A 16,948-nucleotide genomic window follows, 5' to 3' on the forward strand; every position below is an offset into this window, starting at 1 on the left:
TATTGAAAATACAGTTTCCTTTCTTCGTTCAATTAAGTATACATTTGACAATACCAAAAGAGAAGTTATTTTTACACCAGCCTTCCCTAGCTTAACAAGTCCAAAAAATCGCGACATCTTTAAATAAATGAAACAGAAAATGAAGCCCATAGATCACAACAAAACAACTAAGAAGAGGAGTTTGCTGTTGTCGAGTTATGGTTGCGACAGAATTGAAAGCTGTTTGCATCCATTCTTTCCAACACAAAATGCCCCAACATATCCTTCGACTTCACCAAATTCTCTTTGCATAAGAACTCATCGCTTGTAATTTTATCCACTTGTTGATTAAAATCATGCACAAAAATATGCGTCTTTGGATTTCCTCCTTTCTTGCTCCGCGCCAAAACACTAGCAGTAAAAATAGCTGCCATTCGGCCTGGTGCCTCAGGCCAATACCCTCTTGGCCCATCAACCAAAATAACATCCCAATCCACTTCATAAAATTGATTTGGCAAGTCGTTGAGCCCAAGTTTGCACTCCGAAAACAATAAATTCTGTACTGGCTTGCACTCATTTCGCACTTGTTCTTTAACTCCTGCAATCAATTCCTTCATTTCACTCAACTTAGTTGTGTACTGCACGTCATAAGCTTCAATTTCTGGATATTTTTCCTCAATATAAGCAGCATAATATCGATTTTCGTCGATGAAAACCGTTCTGCCATTGTGATTCAAGGCTTTCCAGAGAAGGGTCTCGTGAGTAAGTCCAAAAACAAGTAAATTGCAAGGTTGAGAGCATTTTTGGAGAACATCAGCAATATGTTTGATATCTGTGTAAGACATGTGTTCTGTATTGTTGGAATTTGATGCATAATGGACAAGGGCCCTAGCCACAGCCTTTGACAATGGTGGGGTAGTTGAACTAGTAATTGTGGACGTAACAGCAACAGAACTGGTGATTTTATTTTCTCTTGTATAAATCAAAGTAAGAAGAAAAGCAAGTGTCAAGAATGAAACAAAAGCCAAAGCCCAAAAACGATTTGAACTCCCCTGTTTTTGGATATAAGGGTGAAGGAGTATTAACTTTGTGTTACTTCCAAGAGTATTCTTCATCTTTGTTTTTTTTTTTTGTAGTAAAGAGGGATTTGGAAATCTTGGAAAATTGGGATGAGTTTCTGAGAGAAATGGAAGGTGAGTTTTAAAGTAAGATAGCTATGAATTGGTAGATGGTAGAGATTAATACTATTAATCATGACATTACAATCCCACCAATATTTGATTAAGTAAAGCAAGGTCTCATTGGCGAGAAGAAGTTGACTTATTGACCATCTGGCTGTGTGATTGGCTAACTCAAGTTTTGTTTCAACCACCACATTTTTCTTCTTTTTTATTTCCTACGTAAAATGGTATCATATTGAAAATGGAGTAGTTGACGGGAAGGTATATTTGGTGTGGTGCTAGCGACTCAGTAACTAATTTACCAGCAGGAAGTCGCTTTTCCTTGCTCATTCCATCTTCATTTCTCACGTAACCTCTACTTATATTAAACTCACATTTTACTGTTGGAGCAGGCGAACCAGCTACCAGCAGATTCCAATAATTAAATGCATTAAAATACCTTCACATGTACCTTACAAAATTAGAGTTAGTTGATGACATATACTAGCTTCTTAAGTGTATCTAATTTGTTGCAACGTCCGCTCTTTAATTATTGACCACGTTTATTAACTTATAGGACATATCCCGTGTGATAGAATATACGAGTCCACCAAACAGTGTAGAAAATCAGATTCTCTATTTGTTCCCTTACGTAAAGACAGAAGGTAATTAACACAAGATATTTACATGAAAACTCCTTACTCAAGGGATTAAAGACCACGGACCTACACCAGTAGGATTTCCAACTTCACTAAACTGAGCAACTTCAAATTACAACCTATTGCAACCTAGGAATTAAACTCTTAATCCTTCACAACTTACAACAACTCTATTGCAAAGAGCAAAACTCGACTAACTCTAGCCAGGAACACAAGCAAAGCTTGACTAACTCTAGCCAAGTACACAAACTCAAATTAGTTCTAAATCTGTCCTACTATTAGTCTATTACAACACTTTTTGAAAGCCGTATAGGAATACAAGTTAAGAACACAAGATAAAGACCCAACAAACCTAAGAACTCAATATATATTCAGTGGTACGGAACATGTCCTTCAGTTTGTTGGAGCTTTCTTCTTAAGAGCACCTTGAGAGGTGGCTGCTTGCACTTTGAGATATATGAACTTTTCTGATTTTGCAAAGTGTTGGGGTTTCTCTTGCATCATGTTGTTTATACATGAGAGATAAGTGTTGAGATAAAAGAGACATTACATTGTTCTCTAGCATGCTACAGCTGTAAAAGTTGAACACATCTGGCTCCTCGAATAAGATTAACCACACCGCAAGGTGTCATGAGTGAGAGCACATCAGCCCATCTGATCCCTCCAATGAGACTTGTTATTTTCACACATTATAACACATTGTACAGCTCAAATTAAGTTTGTCAAATCATCAAAACATAAGTTATCATAACTCATCACCGTGCAATTAATCGAAAAAAACACTGGATCAAACGAATACTAGTGGTAATTTTATGTAATGTGTTTGGAATTAAGTCTGTCCTTGTTCCATATTCTAACACAAGCATTCATATATTTTACTAGATTTAATGTATAGGGTTCAGACGAATCAGGTGTCTGTATGCTACATTCGCCTTTGTATATACACTAGCAAATTATGTCCGGGTGATGCACGGGACCCAACATGATTAATTTGGTCACTCAATTTAGTTAGTCTTTATGGTTTGTATATTTTGCAAAGGATACTGCGATTTTTCGTAGTGAGTCTCCATATTTTTTTTCTTTTCCTCTTATTTGTTGTTGATGCATTCGCCCCTCTTGGACACTTATATATATTAGAAATTTTTAGTAAAGTGGCCAAGTAATATGGGACGGAGGGAGTACTTCATTTATTAATTCTTAAAGAACATGAAACGTCAAAAGTGAACTAGTAAAAGTGCACGGAGAAAATAAATGTGTCGGAGAATTAAAATTGAAGTGCATGCATATATACATTAGAAGAGAATAAATATTCACTACTATAACATATGCCCACGTGAGATAAAAAAGTAGTTGGTTAAAGTGTACAACCAAGTAATATGGGACGAAGGGAGTACTTCATTTATTAATTCGTAAAAAACGTGAAAAGTCAAGTATAGTAATGTGGCCAAATAATATGAGACGAAGGGAGTACTTCATTTATTAATTCTTAAAGAATGTGAAAAGTCAAGTAATGTGGCCAAGTAATATGGGACGGAGGGAGTACTTCATTTATTAATTCTTAAAGAACATGAAAAGTCAAAAGTGCACGGAGGAAATAAATATGTGTCGGAGAATTAAAATTAAAGTGCATACATGTATACATGAGAAGAGAATAAATATTAAGCAAGAACGTGAAAAGTCAAAAGTGAACAAGTAAAAGTGCACGGAGGAAATAAATGTGTTGGAGAATTAAAATTGAAGTGCATACGTCTATACATGGAACAAGTAAAAGTGCACGGAGGAAAAAATATGTGTCGGAGAATTGAAATTGAAGTGCATACGTGTATACATGAGAAGAGAATAAATATTTAGTACTATGACATATGTCCACGTGAGATTTATTAATTCTTAAAGAACGTGAAAAGTAAAAAGTGAACAAGTAAAAGTGCACGGAGGAAATAAATTTGTGTAGGAGAATTAAAATTGAACTGCATGCGTCTGTACATGAGAAAAAAAAAATATTTAGCAAGAACGTGAAAAGTCAAAAGTGAACAAGTAAAAGTGCACGGAGGAAATAAATGTGTCGGAGAATTAAATTAAAGTGCACACGTTAATACATGAGAAGGGAATAAATATTAAGTACTATGACATATGTAAATATTCAGCAAGAACGTGAAAAGTCAAAAGTGAACAAGTAAAAGTGCACGGAGGAAATAAATGTGTCGGAAAATTAAAATTAAAGTGCACACGTCTATACATGAGAAGGGAATAACTATTAAGTACTATGACATATGTCCACGTGAGATTTATTAATTCTTAAATAATGTGAAAAGTCAAAAGTGAACAAGTAAAAGTGCACGGAGGAAATAAATTTGTGTAGGAGAATTAAAATTGAACTGCATACGCCTATATATCAGAAGAGAATAAATATTCAGCAAGAACGTGAAAAGTCAAAAGTGAACAAGTAAAAGTGCACGGAGGAAATAAATGTGTCCAAGAATTAAAATTGAACTGCATACGTCTATATATGAGAAGAGAATAAATATTAAGCAGTATGACATATGTTCACGTGGGATAAAAAAATAGTTGGTTAAAGTGTACAAGTTATATAGTTTTTGGTACAAGCATTCATTGCGTGTATAATTTGTAAAGCTTTGGTTACAAGTAGTTATTGCGGTGTTGGTCCCTCTTAGCCACTTATATATAATAGAAATATACTTGTTCGTCTTAGGTTAAAATATTAAAATAAGCCGATAATACTTCTTAAAACATCATGGAGTTATCCAAATAGTTACGAGCGAAATCAAAAGGGAGTAGACGTATAAATTATGACCGGACGATTTAATTTTTTTTTTTCCCTTATTAAATCTTGAGGAAAGAAGTCAGATGGTATTTACTTCACAGGAGCGAAACTCGCTCAGTTGGTGAATCATCTCTATCTTTAACAAGTATGTCGGAAGTTCGGGTCATAATAGGGGTTGGGGAGGTATCTGTGCTTTGGACTGTTGCACAATTTCAATTCTGAATGCAAGGTGCCAACCATAATGTTAGGTCAGTTAGAACAATCAACTAACGTAGAAAAAGGCAAACTCTCTAAATTTAGTACATGACATTTGCTACGGACTCACTTTATTGAAATTTTGGTGTCAAGAGTCTTAAGCTTCAATATAAAAGTCAATGAAGTCTACATCCTTCACCAATCCATGTTGCCCCCACAATGACACAGTGCAAAAGGGTTCAATTTCCATACAATGCAACTTATGTAGAACCTCCTGTATTGAATTTGGGGCAGTTTGGGAAATAATTCAAAAGACAATTAAAGTGACGTGATGAATCCTTAAACATAGTACTACTACTATAAATTTGCTCCCAAATTGTCTCTGTCGTCTATGAATTTCGAACGTTAGTAATAACTTCCATATAGCAAGAGCCAGTTTCAAGAATAGTAGGAAAGAAATGTTGGGGCCTTGTTCAAAAACAATTATGATTGTGGGCCTTTTGATGTCATTAATATTAAATCTCACACTGATGAGACATAGTGCTACAGACTTGGGCCAGCATCATGAAAATTCAGCCTCAGCCCTTGTCATGTATGAGTAATTGTCTCTAGATCCTGGACCAACCCTGCGTCAAGTCATTGTAACTGATTTAGAATTCAGAATTTAAGTTAGTAGATAAAGGATCAGTAAATCCTTGCTCTTTTATAACGATACGTGTAAAACTAATAATCTATCCATTTCAATTTAAGTGTTTTACTTTGTCTGTCCCAAAAATAGTATTTTTTTCATATTTATTAAGTTGACAATTTAAATATCTTACATGACAAGTTTATAACAATAAGATTCAAATGACATTTAGTACATTAGATTCATCTTTAATTTAGGACTACAAAATTAAATAATCTCTCGTTATTTCATAAACTTCGTGTCTACTCAAATTAAAACACGTGAATTGAGACGGAAGAATATAAATATATACTTCTAATATTTTGAACTACATATTTAGTTCAAATCAGACTCGTGTGTATCGGCACACCACCTCCAGAGCTTTAGATTCACCATCAGTGACCCTGTGGCTCATTAATTAGAGATTCCAAGAAAATCCTACTGTGTGTTACAAAAAAGCGTGCAATCTTCTAGCTGTGAAAGTCATTTTGTACTTTTGTTTTGTTGAGCAAATGATGAATACTCGGCCCTCTTCCACAAGATTTCTTTCAACTCAAGTGTGTCATTATTGATAAGAGCAAGTATTCAGAGGAATTATTGGCAATTAGAACTTAGAAGCTGCTCAACAAAAAGAAAAGCATTCTCTTTAGCGAGTCTGGAACTAAAATAATCCCAAAAAAAAGGGTATGAACCAAAATACCCCCAAAAAAAAAAAGGTACAAAAGTACCTTTAACACATGAAAATCATGCGTTAAAGGACTTTACCCTTTTTTTGGGGTTATTTTGGTTCCGGACTCGCTAAAGAGAATGCTTTTCTTTTTGTTGAGCAGCTTCTAAGTTCTAATTGCCAATAATTCCTCTGAATACTTGCTCTTATCAATAATGACATACTTGAGTTGAAAGAAATCTTGTGGAAGAGGGCCGAGTATTCATCATTTGCTCACCAAAACAAAAGTACAAAATGACTTTCATAGCTAGACGATTGCACGATTTTTTGTAACACGCGTAGGATTTTCTTGGAATCTCCCGTTAAGTCCTTTAACGCATGAAAAGATTGTCTTATTTTTTTATTTTTTTATTTCTTTCTTTCTTTTCTTTTCTTTCTTTCTTTCTTCCTATCTTTCACATTTTTTATATACTTTAGTTATAGATTAATCATGCTTCGAGACTCCAAAACTTAAATATTTTATATAGAACCCTATTTATTTTTGTCCGATGAATAAGGTAGGCTCAACACATCAAGGATACACAAAACTTCGGATTGTCGTTTTAGTGGTTGAAAAGTGCTCGAAGTCCATTTTTGTTTGAAGACTTGTTGTCATTGGCTTTAAGTTATTTATGTTTTAGGGTTTTGTGTTATTTTTTATTAATGCGTAACTTTATTTTGACAATTTCACAAATAAATAAATTAACAATAAATAAAAAATTAACAAATTAATAATCCATAATCAATTAACAAATATTAATTCACAATCAATTATTTTTGTGTATTTTTTTTTTTTTTGCGTTATACCCTTCAACACCAAACTAATTGGAGTCCACAACTTAAATAACTTCAAAAGTGGATTTGGGTACCAAAATAATTCATTAACGAATAACGAACAATAAGCTAAATCCCGAATAACGAATAATAAACTAAATCCCGAATAACGAACGATAAACTAAATCCTGAATAACAAACGATAAGCTAAATCCTTAGTTTTGGATTGAACATCATTAACAGAATTTCCGAAAAGGATTAGTTAGTTAACATAATTTTTTTACGAAGGATTAGTTAGTTAATATAAAATTTTGTTCGTTATTACTTTAACTACATGAGTTAAGTAAATTATAATCAACAATACAATATCATGAATTATTCAAAATAACTAATTAAATCCTCCATAACTTATCCTAGTTAAGTAAGTTCTAATTAGAGAAAAAAATTCGTTAATTTCAAAAATAATGAATAATTTAGTATTTACAAATATGACACCTCCATGGATCTCCGTTAATTATTTGTTACTTATGGCATTGTTAATATTTGTTAATTATGTCGTTGTTAATATATTTATTTTTGAAATTGCTTTTCCCATGTTAATTACTTGTTTATCCCATGTTAATCGTTAAATAAATTAGTTCATTTTTTTACTAATAATATCTTCTCAACACTCCCGCTGAGGTTTGATCCCTGGTGGATGAGATTAAAAAAAGTCAAAAGTCAAAGGCTTTACCACCATGTCAAGTTGGTTAAAGTAATAATGTTTACACTTTTTATTATTTTATATGTTCACTAATGCTATCTAACTTGTTTTCTTAAATTGAATTTGGAACCTTGAAATTGACATTGAAAGCATCATTATCACGGGATTATGGAATTGAAATATATTTTTCGCCATTAGATTTAAAAAAGAAATAAATGAAAATTGCGCATGAATTTGGGAGAAAATTGAAATTGAATGGAATAACTGACGTTTTTCGAAAATTCGGGGCGGGCGAACAGCCTTGTGGCAATTCAGACGCATAGATCTCGAAAAAATACCCAAAATAAAAATAAATCGCATCAAATGGACATCCGAGCGCAAATTTATGACTATTTAAAATTTGACCAACTTACAAATAAATTAGTGCGCAAAAGGTTTTTTAATGGGTTATTTTGGTACCCAAATCCAGTTTTTGGGTTATTTAAGTTGCAGACTCCAATTAGTTGGGGGTTGAAGGGTATAACGCAAAAAAAAAAAAAATTACACTTAAATAATTGATCATGAATTGATATTTTGTTAATTGATTATAAAAATTAAGTTATAATCACTAAAAATAAAGTTACGCATTAATATAAAAATAACGTGTAACCCTAAAACATAAATAACTTAAAGCTAATGACAACAAGTCTTCAAACAAAAATGGACTTCGAGCACTTTTCAACCACTAAAACGACAATCCGAAGTTTTGTGTATCCTTGATGTGTTGAGCCTACCTTATTAATCGCACAAAAATAAATAGGGTTTTATATAAAATATTCAAGTTTTGGAGTCTCAAAGCATGATTGATCTATGGCTAAAGTATGTAAAAAAGTGTGAAAGAAAGAAAGAAAGAAAGAAAATAAAGAAATTAAAAATAAAAAAAAAACAATCCAATAACGCATGAAAATCATGCGTTAAAGGACTTGACAGGTCCCTCTCCGTTAAGTCCTTTTAACGCATGCGTTAAAGGTACTTTTGTACATCTTTTTTTTCCTGGGGTATTTTGGTTCATACCCCTTTTTTTTGGGGTTATTTTGGTTCCGGACCCCTCTTTAGCTTGGGCAATTCTGTTTTTTTTGGGGTGGTATTTAAATTTTGCCCTTCGGCTAAAACCCATAGGTTTCGGGTTCGAACTCCCGCTCAGTCAAAAAATTTTAAAAAATTTGCAAAGCAGAGTTTAAATTTCGCTATGCCCCCTCCGGCAGACTTTTAGTCATGTTTAACTAAAAGTCTGCCGGAGGGGGCAGACTTTGCCTTGAAGCATATATACGTATTTTTTTTTTAACTTTTCAAGGTAAACTTTCAGTAATGCCTTAACTAAAAGTGTATCCCATAAAACATAACTATAAGTACGCCCCATAAGGCGTAAGTTTTCCTTAAGGCATAACTAAAAGTTTGCCTTATAAGGCAAAGTTTGCCCATAAGGCGGAACTTTTCCTTAACGCATAACTTAAACTTTGCCTTATAAGGCAAAGTCTATGCCTTAAGAAAAGTTCTTGTCTTATGGGGCATAATTTTGTTATGTCTTAACTAAAATTCTGCCCATAAGGCATAACTAAACTATGTCTTCGAAAATTTTTCGCCTTATGGGGTAGACTTTTAGTTATGCCGGATCCGGCATAACTTTAGCTTTTCCTTAAAGATTGTATGCTGGATCCGGCATACACTCCCTCAGTCCTGCCTGACGAAATTATTTTTTTATTTTATGCCTGAGCGGGGGTTCGAACTCAGAACTTCATGTATTCGCCCACCTTTCCAAGTAAAGGGCAAAACTTAAAGATCACAAATATGAGAGGCAAAATTTAAAAACCACAAATTTGAAAGACAAAATTTAAAGACCACCCAAAAGAAGGGCAATCCGCGCAAAAAAAAGCTTTAGCTTTGGTTGCTAGGCCCACCGTAAAGGAGAAAGGAGAACTCTAGAGCTAAAGAACTTTTTTCGTGCCTCAATACATTTTGTGAGGGATTAAAATCGTCCTTTTATGAAATACTCAATAAAAGACGCTACTTTTGGGAAAAGAAGGATTAAGGGTGGCAAACTTTGGTTGACGCCTTTAGTTTATAAACTTTAAATAAAAGTAGGAAAGATGCCATTTTCCTTCCTACCACTCTGGCAAAGAAGCTCAAGACAAAAAGAAAACAAAAGGAACAGCTTAACGATATAAGACCAGTACAAGGCCCATGTATTTATTTTTCTTTTTTACCATTTGAAAAGTACCAGTTAATTTAATGTAATAAAATTATCAACAAGACACAGAAAAAGGAAAACACACTTTTTTTTTATAGTGATTCATTTAAATCTTGAGTTTAAGACTTAGACAATGTTCATTTAAAAGATTCCTGCCCGACTAACATTTTTACTAATATCATTTCTTTATCTATTACTGTCATTGCACAACCAACACCATCAAATATTGAACGTCAATTATCAATTTCCACTGGCAGCTACCATCACTAATCACTTCCATCGTCAATTACTTCACGAATCATTACGATCGCCAATCACTACTGCACAACCATCAACTACTGTCGCCCCTAACTTTTAGGATACACTTTATAAAACAAACAACAATTAAACAACATATAAACTAAATTTATCTAATATTTGTAGATATGTTAATATTTAGTTATTAATTTATTAATTTTTAGATAATATATATCATGCACGGTTAGCTGATGCTAAAACAAACAATCTTAGTTATGCCATAGTTAAATTTAAAACAATTTTTTAATAGTTAAATATATTATCAAAATTTAAGCATTTTAATCTTAAAAAAAAAAAAAACAAGTTTGTACAAGCAAGCAAGCTCAAGTGGGCAGGGACAGTAATCGCTTACCTCAGAAGATCACGCCATGATTGTCTTAAATGGATGTGCTCTTAGCCTGTTAGTCAAAAAGACATAGCACTACCAGGTCCATTAATTTTCACTCTTCCAACACATATCCTTAATATTCTAATTTGTAATGATAGCTTTCTCATTTTGAAACGTTTCAAAGTATTTGACAAATAGTCATTAAAATTACTATTTATAAAATTTGTAAAGATGATTCATAACTAAAAACTCATTTAGCTATTTAAATTTATGTTTTTAAATGAATGTATCTTGTCAAATTAGATGTTTAACAGTTATTTTAGTACTAAATTTAAATGATTAAACAATATTCTAAATGAGTTGTCTGATGAAATAGTGTTGCATAAAATAAATGGAAAAGGGTAAAAAATGCCCCTCTATTTTGGGAAAAGGGCTAAAAATATCATCTCTTATAAATTTGGGTCAAAAATACCCCTCCCGTCATTAAAATTTTCAAAATACCCCCATCTTAAGGAAAATCCTCAAAACCTCCAAAATAACCCGATTTCATTTTTAAACCCGCTTCATTTAAACCTGAATCAACTACATAAAAAAATTATATGCGATAAACTTGTTTCTGAGTCATACATCTAGAGCCACTAGGCACAGGAGCGGGTTATCCATATGGGTTTTTATTTAGTTGAATCGGGTTTAAATGGTGTTGGTTTAAAAATGAAATCGGATTATTTTGGAAATTTCTGTTAAGACAGGAGAATATTTGAAAATTTTAATGATGAAAGAGATATTTTTGACCCAAATTTGTAATGAAAGATATTTTTAGTCCTTTTTCCAAAATAAAGGGGTATTTTTGACCCTTTTCCCTAAAATAAAATTGACAAGGGAATGCAAAATATGTCTACCAGTGAAGGTGAAGCAAAGTTATAGGCTACTCTAGCTATCATTTGTACTCGATCAGGCTTTGTGACACACCAAGCTAATTAGAACTTTACAGTTTTATTACTCGTCTTTGCTTGTCAATTCTTGTATTTCGTTTATTACGCTTTAAGCTCAATTTTAACATCGTCAGTATCAATTCCCTCAGGCCTCAACTGCTGAATTTTAACATCCGCAAGTGATTAATTAAGTAATCTGGAAATAATATAAGTATTATAATAAAATTGGTTAACTAAATTAACGATATAAAAAATGTTTTACCCTACACGTGTTAGTAATTAGTAGTACATCATATATTAATTCTGTTAAACAGTTAGCTTACAGTTCATCATTGATGCAAAAGCAAAAGACCTCTAAATACAACAGGAAAGGGGACCTATTTGGGGATGCAGCAGTGTTGAGACAAATTCAAAATAAGAAAACATTCACGGGGCCCTTGAGAGTAAACAAAACGACTAAAATTAGCAGGAGTTTCAGAGCGTCGACGAATGAATAAGCCCCTACAATTTCCAATAGGTTTTCTTCTAAATAATCCTCCACCTTTCACGTGACACTGCCCCATGTTTTCAGCCAGCTGCTACGCAACAACTATTCTCGTTCAAATGACAAAAATGATCCCTTATTCTTCATCGCAGGTTCACAAGTAACCCTCCCTTAAAAATTACTTGGAAAAGATTTGGTCCTTTAAATTCTATAAAGAAAAAAGCCTAAAAAACTATCGGAAATAGTCCATCAATGCCACTTGTTCATAATTAAGCACAATAATGTCATCGCCGTGACACATTTGATTCATTCGTGCAACTAATAACTAACGGAACCTTATTACTATCAGATTTTATCACGTAACGTTCTCTAAAGTCTAAACCATTCATTACTTATCAACCCCTAGATTTTTGATCTATTTCAAGTGTCTAGTACAATTTTTTAAGGTGCAATTTCTGCTATTTTTTCTTTAATTTTTGTGTTTGATGTAGCTTGTTGATGGAAATTTCTGGTGTTTGGTTTTTATAGTTCTGATTAAATTTAGCAATCAGAATTTAAATAATCAAAACTGTTCAGGTGATACTTGAGGACTATTTTGAACACATCACCTAAGATAAGGGACCATTTTTGTCATGTTCTCTCTTTTTCATCCTACACCCTCTTTTTCCCACTTCACTCTTCTCCATAGCTCACACTGTCTCCCAAAATTCAGTCCATTTTTCAGACCTCGTTTCCCACATTAAACCAAACAACATGAAAACAAACACTAACTTGGCCTTTTGTCACTAAACCAAAGAACTTGACTTTGTTAGTTCTTGCAATGTCCCCATTGATGCTTCTTCTCTGCTTTCTTCTTCTACTATCTTACACTTTCCACTTCAGTTCTTCTTCCACAACCCCATCTGCTCCATTAAACTCTTTACTTCCATCCGACGCCGTTTCTTTACTCTCCTTCAAATCCAAAGCTGACCTTGACAACAAACTTCTCTACACACTTAACGAACGCTTTGACTACTGTCAGTGGCAAGGAGTTAAATGTGTACAAGGTCGTGTTGTGCGTTTTGTTCTTCAAGGTTTTAGTCTACGAGGTACTTTTCCGACAAACAGTTTAACTAATCTTGACCAACTCCGAATCCTTAATCTTCGCAACAACTCACTTTCCGGTACTATCCCTGACCTGTCCGGTTTACCCAACCTTAAAACTTTGTTTCTTGATCATAATTTTTTCTCTGGAACTTTCCCTATTTCTCTTCTTTCTCTTCACCGTCTTGTTATTCTTGATCTTTCTCGTAACAATCTAACGGGTTCACTTCCTGTTGAGCTTACTGTTCTTGACCGGTTGAGCTATCTCAAGCTTGATTCTAACTTGTTCAACGGTTCGATTCCGGCTTTGAACCAAACACAACTCAAAATTTTCAATGTTTCCAATAATAACCTTACTGGCCCAGTACCTGTTACTCCAACTTTGAAGAAATTTAACGAACGTTCGTTTTTATTTAACCCTAGTCTTTGTGGTGAGGTTGTTAATAAGCCGTGTCGGGCAGCTCCATTCTTTGACTCGCCTTCTGGTGTTGCTTCTCCACCTACACCGTTATACCAAGATGCACAGTCACAGGGTATTCTTCTTGCCCCTCCAACTCAACATAAGCACAAAAAAGTTGGTGTTATTTTGGGTAGTATGGTTGGAACATTGATTGTAATTGCAGGTGTTCTAAGTCTTTTTGCTTTTGTGAAAAAGAGAAGAGAAGAAACTGAACCAAAACCAACAAAATGCGCCATTGAAACCATTACTAACAGTGCAGTGAACACAACAGCTTCTGGGGCTGCAGATAATAGTATCCAAGAGGTTAAATTAGAAAAAGAAGTGAAATTACCTCAAGGTCCCCAGCGGTTGAAGAGTGGAAACCTGATATTTTGTTCAGGGGAAACAGAGTTGTATACTTTAGAGCAATTAATGAGAGGGTCAGCAGAGTTACTTGGAAGGGGCACAATTGGAACAACATATAAAGCTCTAATGGCTAGTCAGTTAGTTGTTACAGTGAAGCGATTGGATGCTTGTAAAACTTCAATTACGTGTAGTGAAGCTTTTGAGCAACACATGGAGTCAGTTGGGATGTTGCGGCACCCCAATTTGGTTGCAGTTAGAGCATACTTTCAGGCTAAACAAGAAAGACTTGTTATCTATGATTATCAGCCTAATGGCAGTCTCTTCAATCTAATTCACGGTAAAGTTCCTAACTTTCTGATTTTCTGCTAGATATTCTTTCATTTTTTTTTCCTGTCGGCCGAAATTAATTATGAGGGCTAGCCAAAATATACAAAACAAACGCTAAACACTGGTTATGTATATGATATACACTTCTTTTGGGCCGAGGGTCTATCCGAAACAGACTCTCTACCCTGATAAAGTTACGGGTAAGGTCTCCTTATATCCTACCATCTTCGGACCCCACTTGTGGGATCTATGTTGTTGTTGTTATTGTTATGTACTTCTTCCGACCATATTTATGTGAAGAAAAGAAAACTTTTGAAGTTTGTGATCCAAAACAAGCCTTAAATTTGTGTGGCGTGAAATATCTCATAAAGTTAAATTGTTTCTCATTACAAAAAGTGACATTCTAGTGGGTAAAAAATTATTTGAGGGTAAAATAATTTTGAAGGGCTGAGATGATGCCACGTGGCAGCCGTTAGACATAAGGGTATAATTGATCCCATAGTATAACTGTAAGGGTATAATTGGCCCTAAAGTATAACGAAGGGTATGGATGAACTATTTTTCAAAGTTTAGGGGTAATTTTGGCCCTTTTCCGTTTTTAAAATTGGATCCTCAAAAGGCATTGGACTGTAATTATCTCATTCTCTAAATTACTCATCTGAAATGGATCAATTTCATGTGAAAGTTTTGTTATTTAATTTTGGTGATCTTGTTAATTGGTCAATGTGGAATCGATTTGGTGGACCTGTGAAGGAGGAAATAGTGGAAAAGTGAGTTGTCTTTGGCTAATTAGTGGCTACATCAATAACTAGCTTTTTTTTAATCTAGACAGAAATTTGCTGTAGTCTAGTCATTTAGATCATTCAGTGGTCGCAGTAGCAGGCGACTCTTTTAGCTTTTAGTGTGGATGCCTAATATGGGCTCCCACTGAGCCTCACTACCGACAATTGCAATGTTTGAGTTTACAGGCAGCCAAATAGTAGTGTGATTTAGAGCCTGTTTGGATGGACTTATGCCTATAAGCTGCAAACAGCTTATAAGCTAAAAAAAATAAGTTGGGGTAGTCTAACTTATTTTTTTTGGCTTATAAGCTGTTTTCACCTTATAAGCTGCTTTAGATAAGCTAAGTCAAATGGGCCCAATTATTTTTTTGAGCTTATTTTAAGCATAAAATAACTTTAAGCTGGCCAGCCAAACACTCAAAAAAGCTGAAAACAGCTTATAGGCAACTTATAAGCCAATCCAAACGGGCTGTTAGTTTTCAGGGCTGTCACTGACTGATCCGTATGGGTTGATAGCACTATTTCCCCCAACTAACTTTCATTTTTTATCATGCATTTAAGCAAATGGTCCTTGGCTCTTTTCATCTGTCTTTTGGCATTTATGTTAATTGGTCAATGTGGAGGCAAGTTGGTGGACCTGTGAAGGAGAAAGCAGTGGGAGAATGAGTTGTCTACTTACAGTAATCTTTTGGTGTGTTTTTTTACCTGTCCAAATGTTCTCTGTTTGCTAAATATTCAACTTACTTTAAGTGAGCGTTAGGGTCTAACGACAGAAGGATTTAGCGAAAGAAAAACTTCAATGATATTGATTCTATAGCACCCTTGTCCCTTCAACAATGCAGTGCTACATGTAATGAAGGGGTTCAACTGAATCCGCTTCATTAGAACATTATATTTTGCAAGTAGGGTAAACAATATTTTGTTGTGTATAAATAAATCGTTGAATTCTCGACATAAGAGTAACTTTTAGTGTAGTGACAGAAGTGGTATGAAATTACTTTAAGGTTATATGTTTGAATTGTTGTTTTCGCCTAAAACCTGATATTCAGTTGTTGGTTTACTTACATATTGTGCTCAATTTTTTATTATTCGTGGCAGGTTCAAGATCAACAAGGGCAAGGCCCCTTCACTGGACTTCGTGTCTCAAAATAGCAGAAGATGTGGCTCAGGGCCTGGCTTACATCCATCAAGCGTCAAAGCTCACTCATGGCAACTTGAAATCTTCCAATGTCCTTCTAGGATCTGATTTTGAGGCCTGTCTAACAGATTACTCCCTCATCGTCCTTGCGGACATTTCTTCGGATGATGATCCTGATTCAGCACGCTATAAAGCACCAGAAGTTCGGAAATCTGCACGAAGAGTCACTCCAGGGTCCGACGTATATGCCTATGGCATTCTATTATTAGAGCTTTTAACGGGTAAACCTCCATCTCAGCATCCGCATCTCTCTCCCCCTGATGTGCCGGATTGGGTTAGAGCTATGAGGGAGGATGATAACGAGGAGGATAGATGGCTTGCAATGCTAGTTGACCTTGCTAGTATATGTAGCTTGACATCACCAGAACAGAGACCGACGATGAGGCAAATCTTGAAAATGATACAAGATATAAAGGATAATGAAATGGTGGAGAATAACAAACGTGATGCACATACTGGATACTCATAGCTTCTGAAACCAATGTGGATAATGAAATCATTTGTCCGTGTCTCCCACTTTGGCAAGGTGCCATTAGTTGACAACAGATACTGCCACTGAGTTTTGCCCAGATGGACCAAATGACCTGTCAGCTGTAATGGTGCTGGTACCTCACTACTCAGTAAACGACCTAAAACTGACAGGTTAAGGTCTTTCTACTAGAACATGGTCAACTTAGTCACTGATCATTATGACACACATTTTGTACTCCTCCCCGAAACCCCCCTCTATTTTAGTCACATAACATATGGATGCAAAGGGAGAATTGTTTACAGCTGCTACGCCTATGTATTTAGGTGGTTTTAGTTGGTTCTTTTTCTAAGTAAATGTGAAATGCACTCGCTTTACCTTAATGGCAGAA

The 16,948-nt window shown here is 34.6% G+C and overlaps 2 protein-coding genes across 2 annotated transcripts; one reads left to right on the forward strand and one right to left on the reverse strand.

The window, feature by feature from the left end:
* LOC132623863 (protein IRX15-LIKE-like) lies at window positions 1–1,208 on the reverse strand. The gene has a single exon (XM_060338671.1). The coding sequence runs from the start codon at window positions 1,092–1,094 to the stop codon at window positions 168–170; it is 927 nt and encodes a 308-aa protein (XP_060194654.1). The 5' UTR covers window positions 1,095–1,208; the 3' UTR covers window positions 1–167.
* An 11,313-nt stretch (window positions 1,209–12,521) lies between these two features.
* On the forward strand, window positions 12,522–16,948 carry LOC132622094 (probable inactive receptor kinase At5g67200). The gene is made up of 2 exons (XM_060336623.1): window positions 12,522–14,118; window positions 15,989–16,948. Exons 1-2 carry the CDS (start codon window positions 12,714–12,716, stop codon window positions 16,555–16,557), a joined length of 1,974 nt encoding a protein of 657 aa, XP_060192606.1. The 5' UTR covers window positions 12,522–12,713; the 3' UTR covers window positions 16,558–16,948.

This window comes from Lycium barbarum, chromosome 12 (assembly GCF_019175385.1).
Source record: "Lycium barbarum isolate Lr01 chromosome 12, ASM1917538v2, whole genome shotgun sequence".
Lineage (NCBI taxonomy): Eukaryota > Viridiplantae > Streptophyta > Magnoliopsida > Solanales > Solanaceae > Lycium > Lycium barbarum.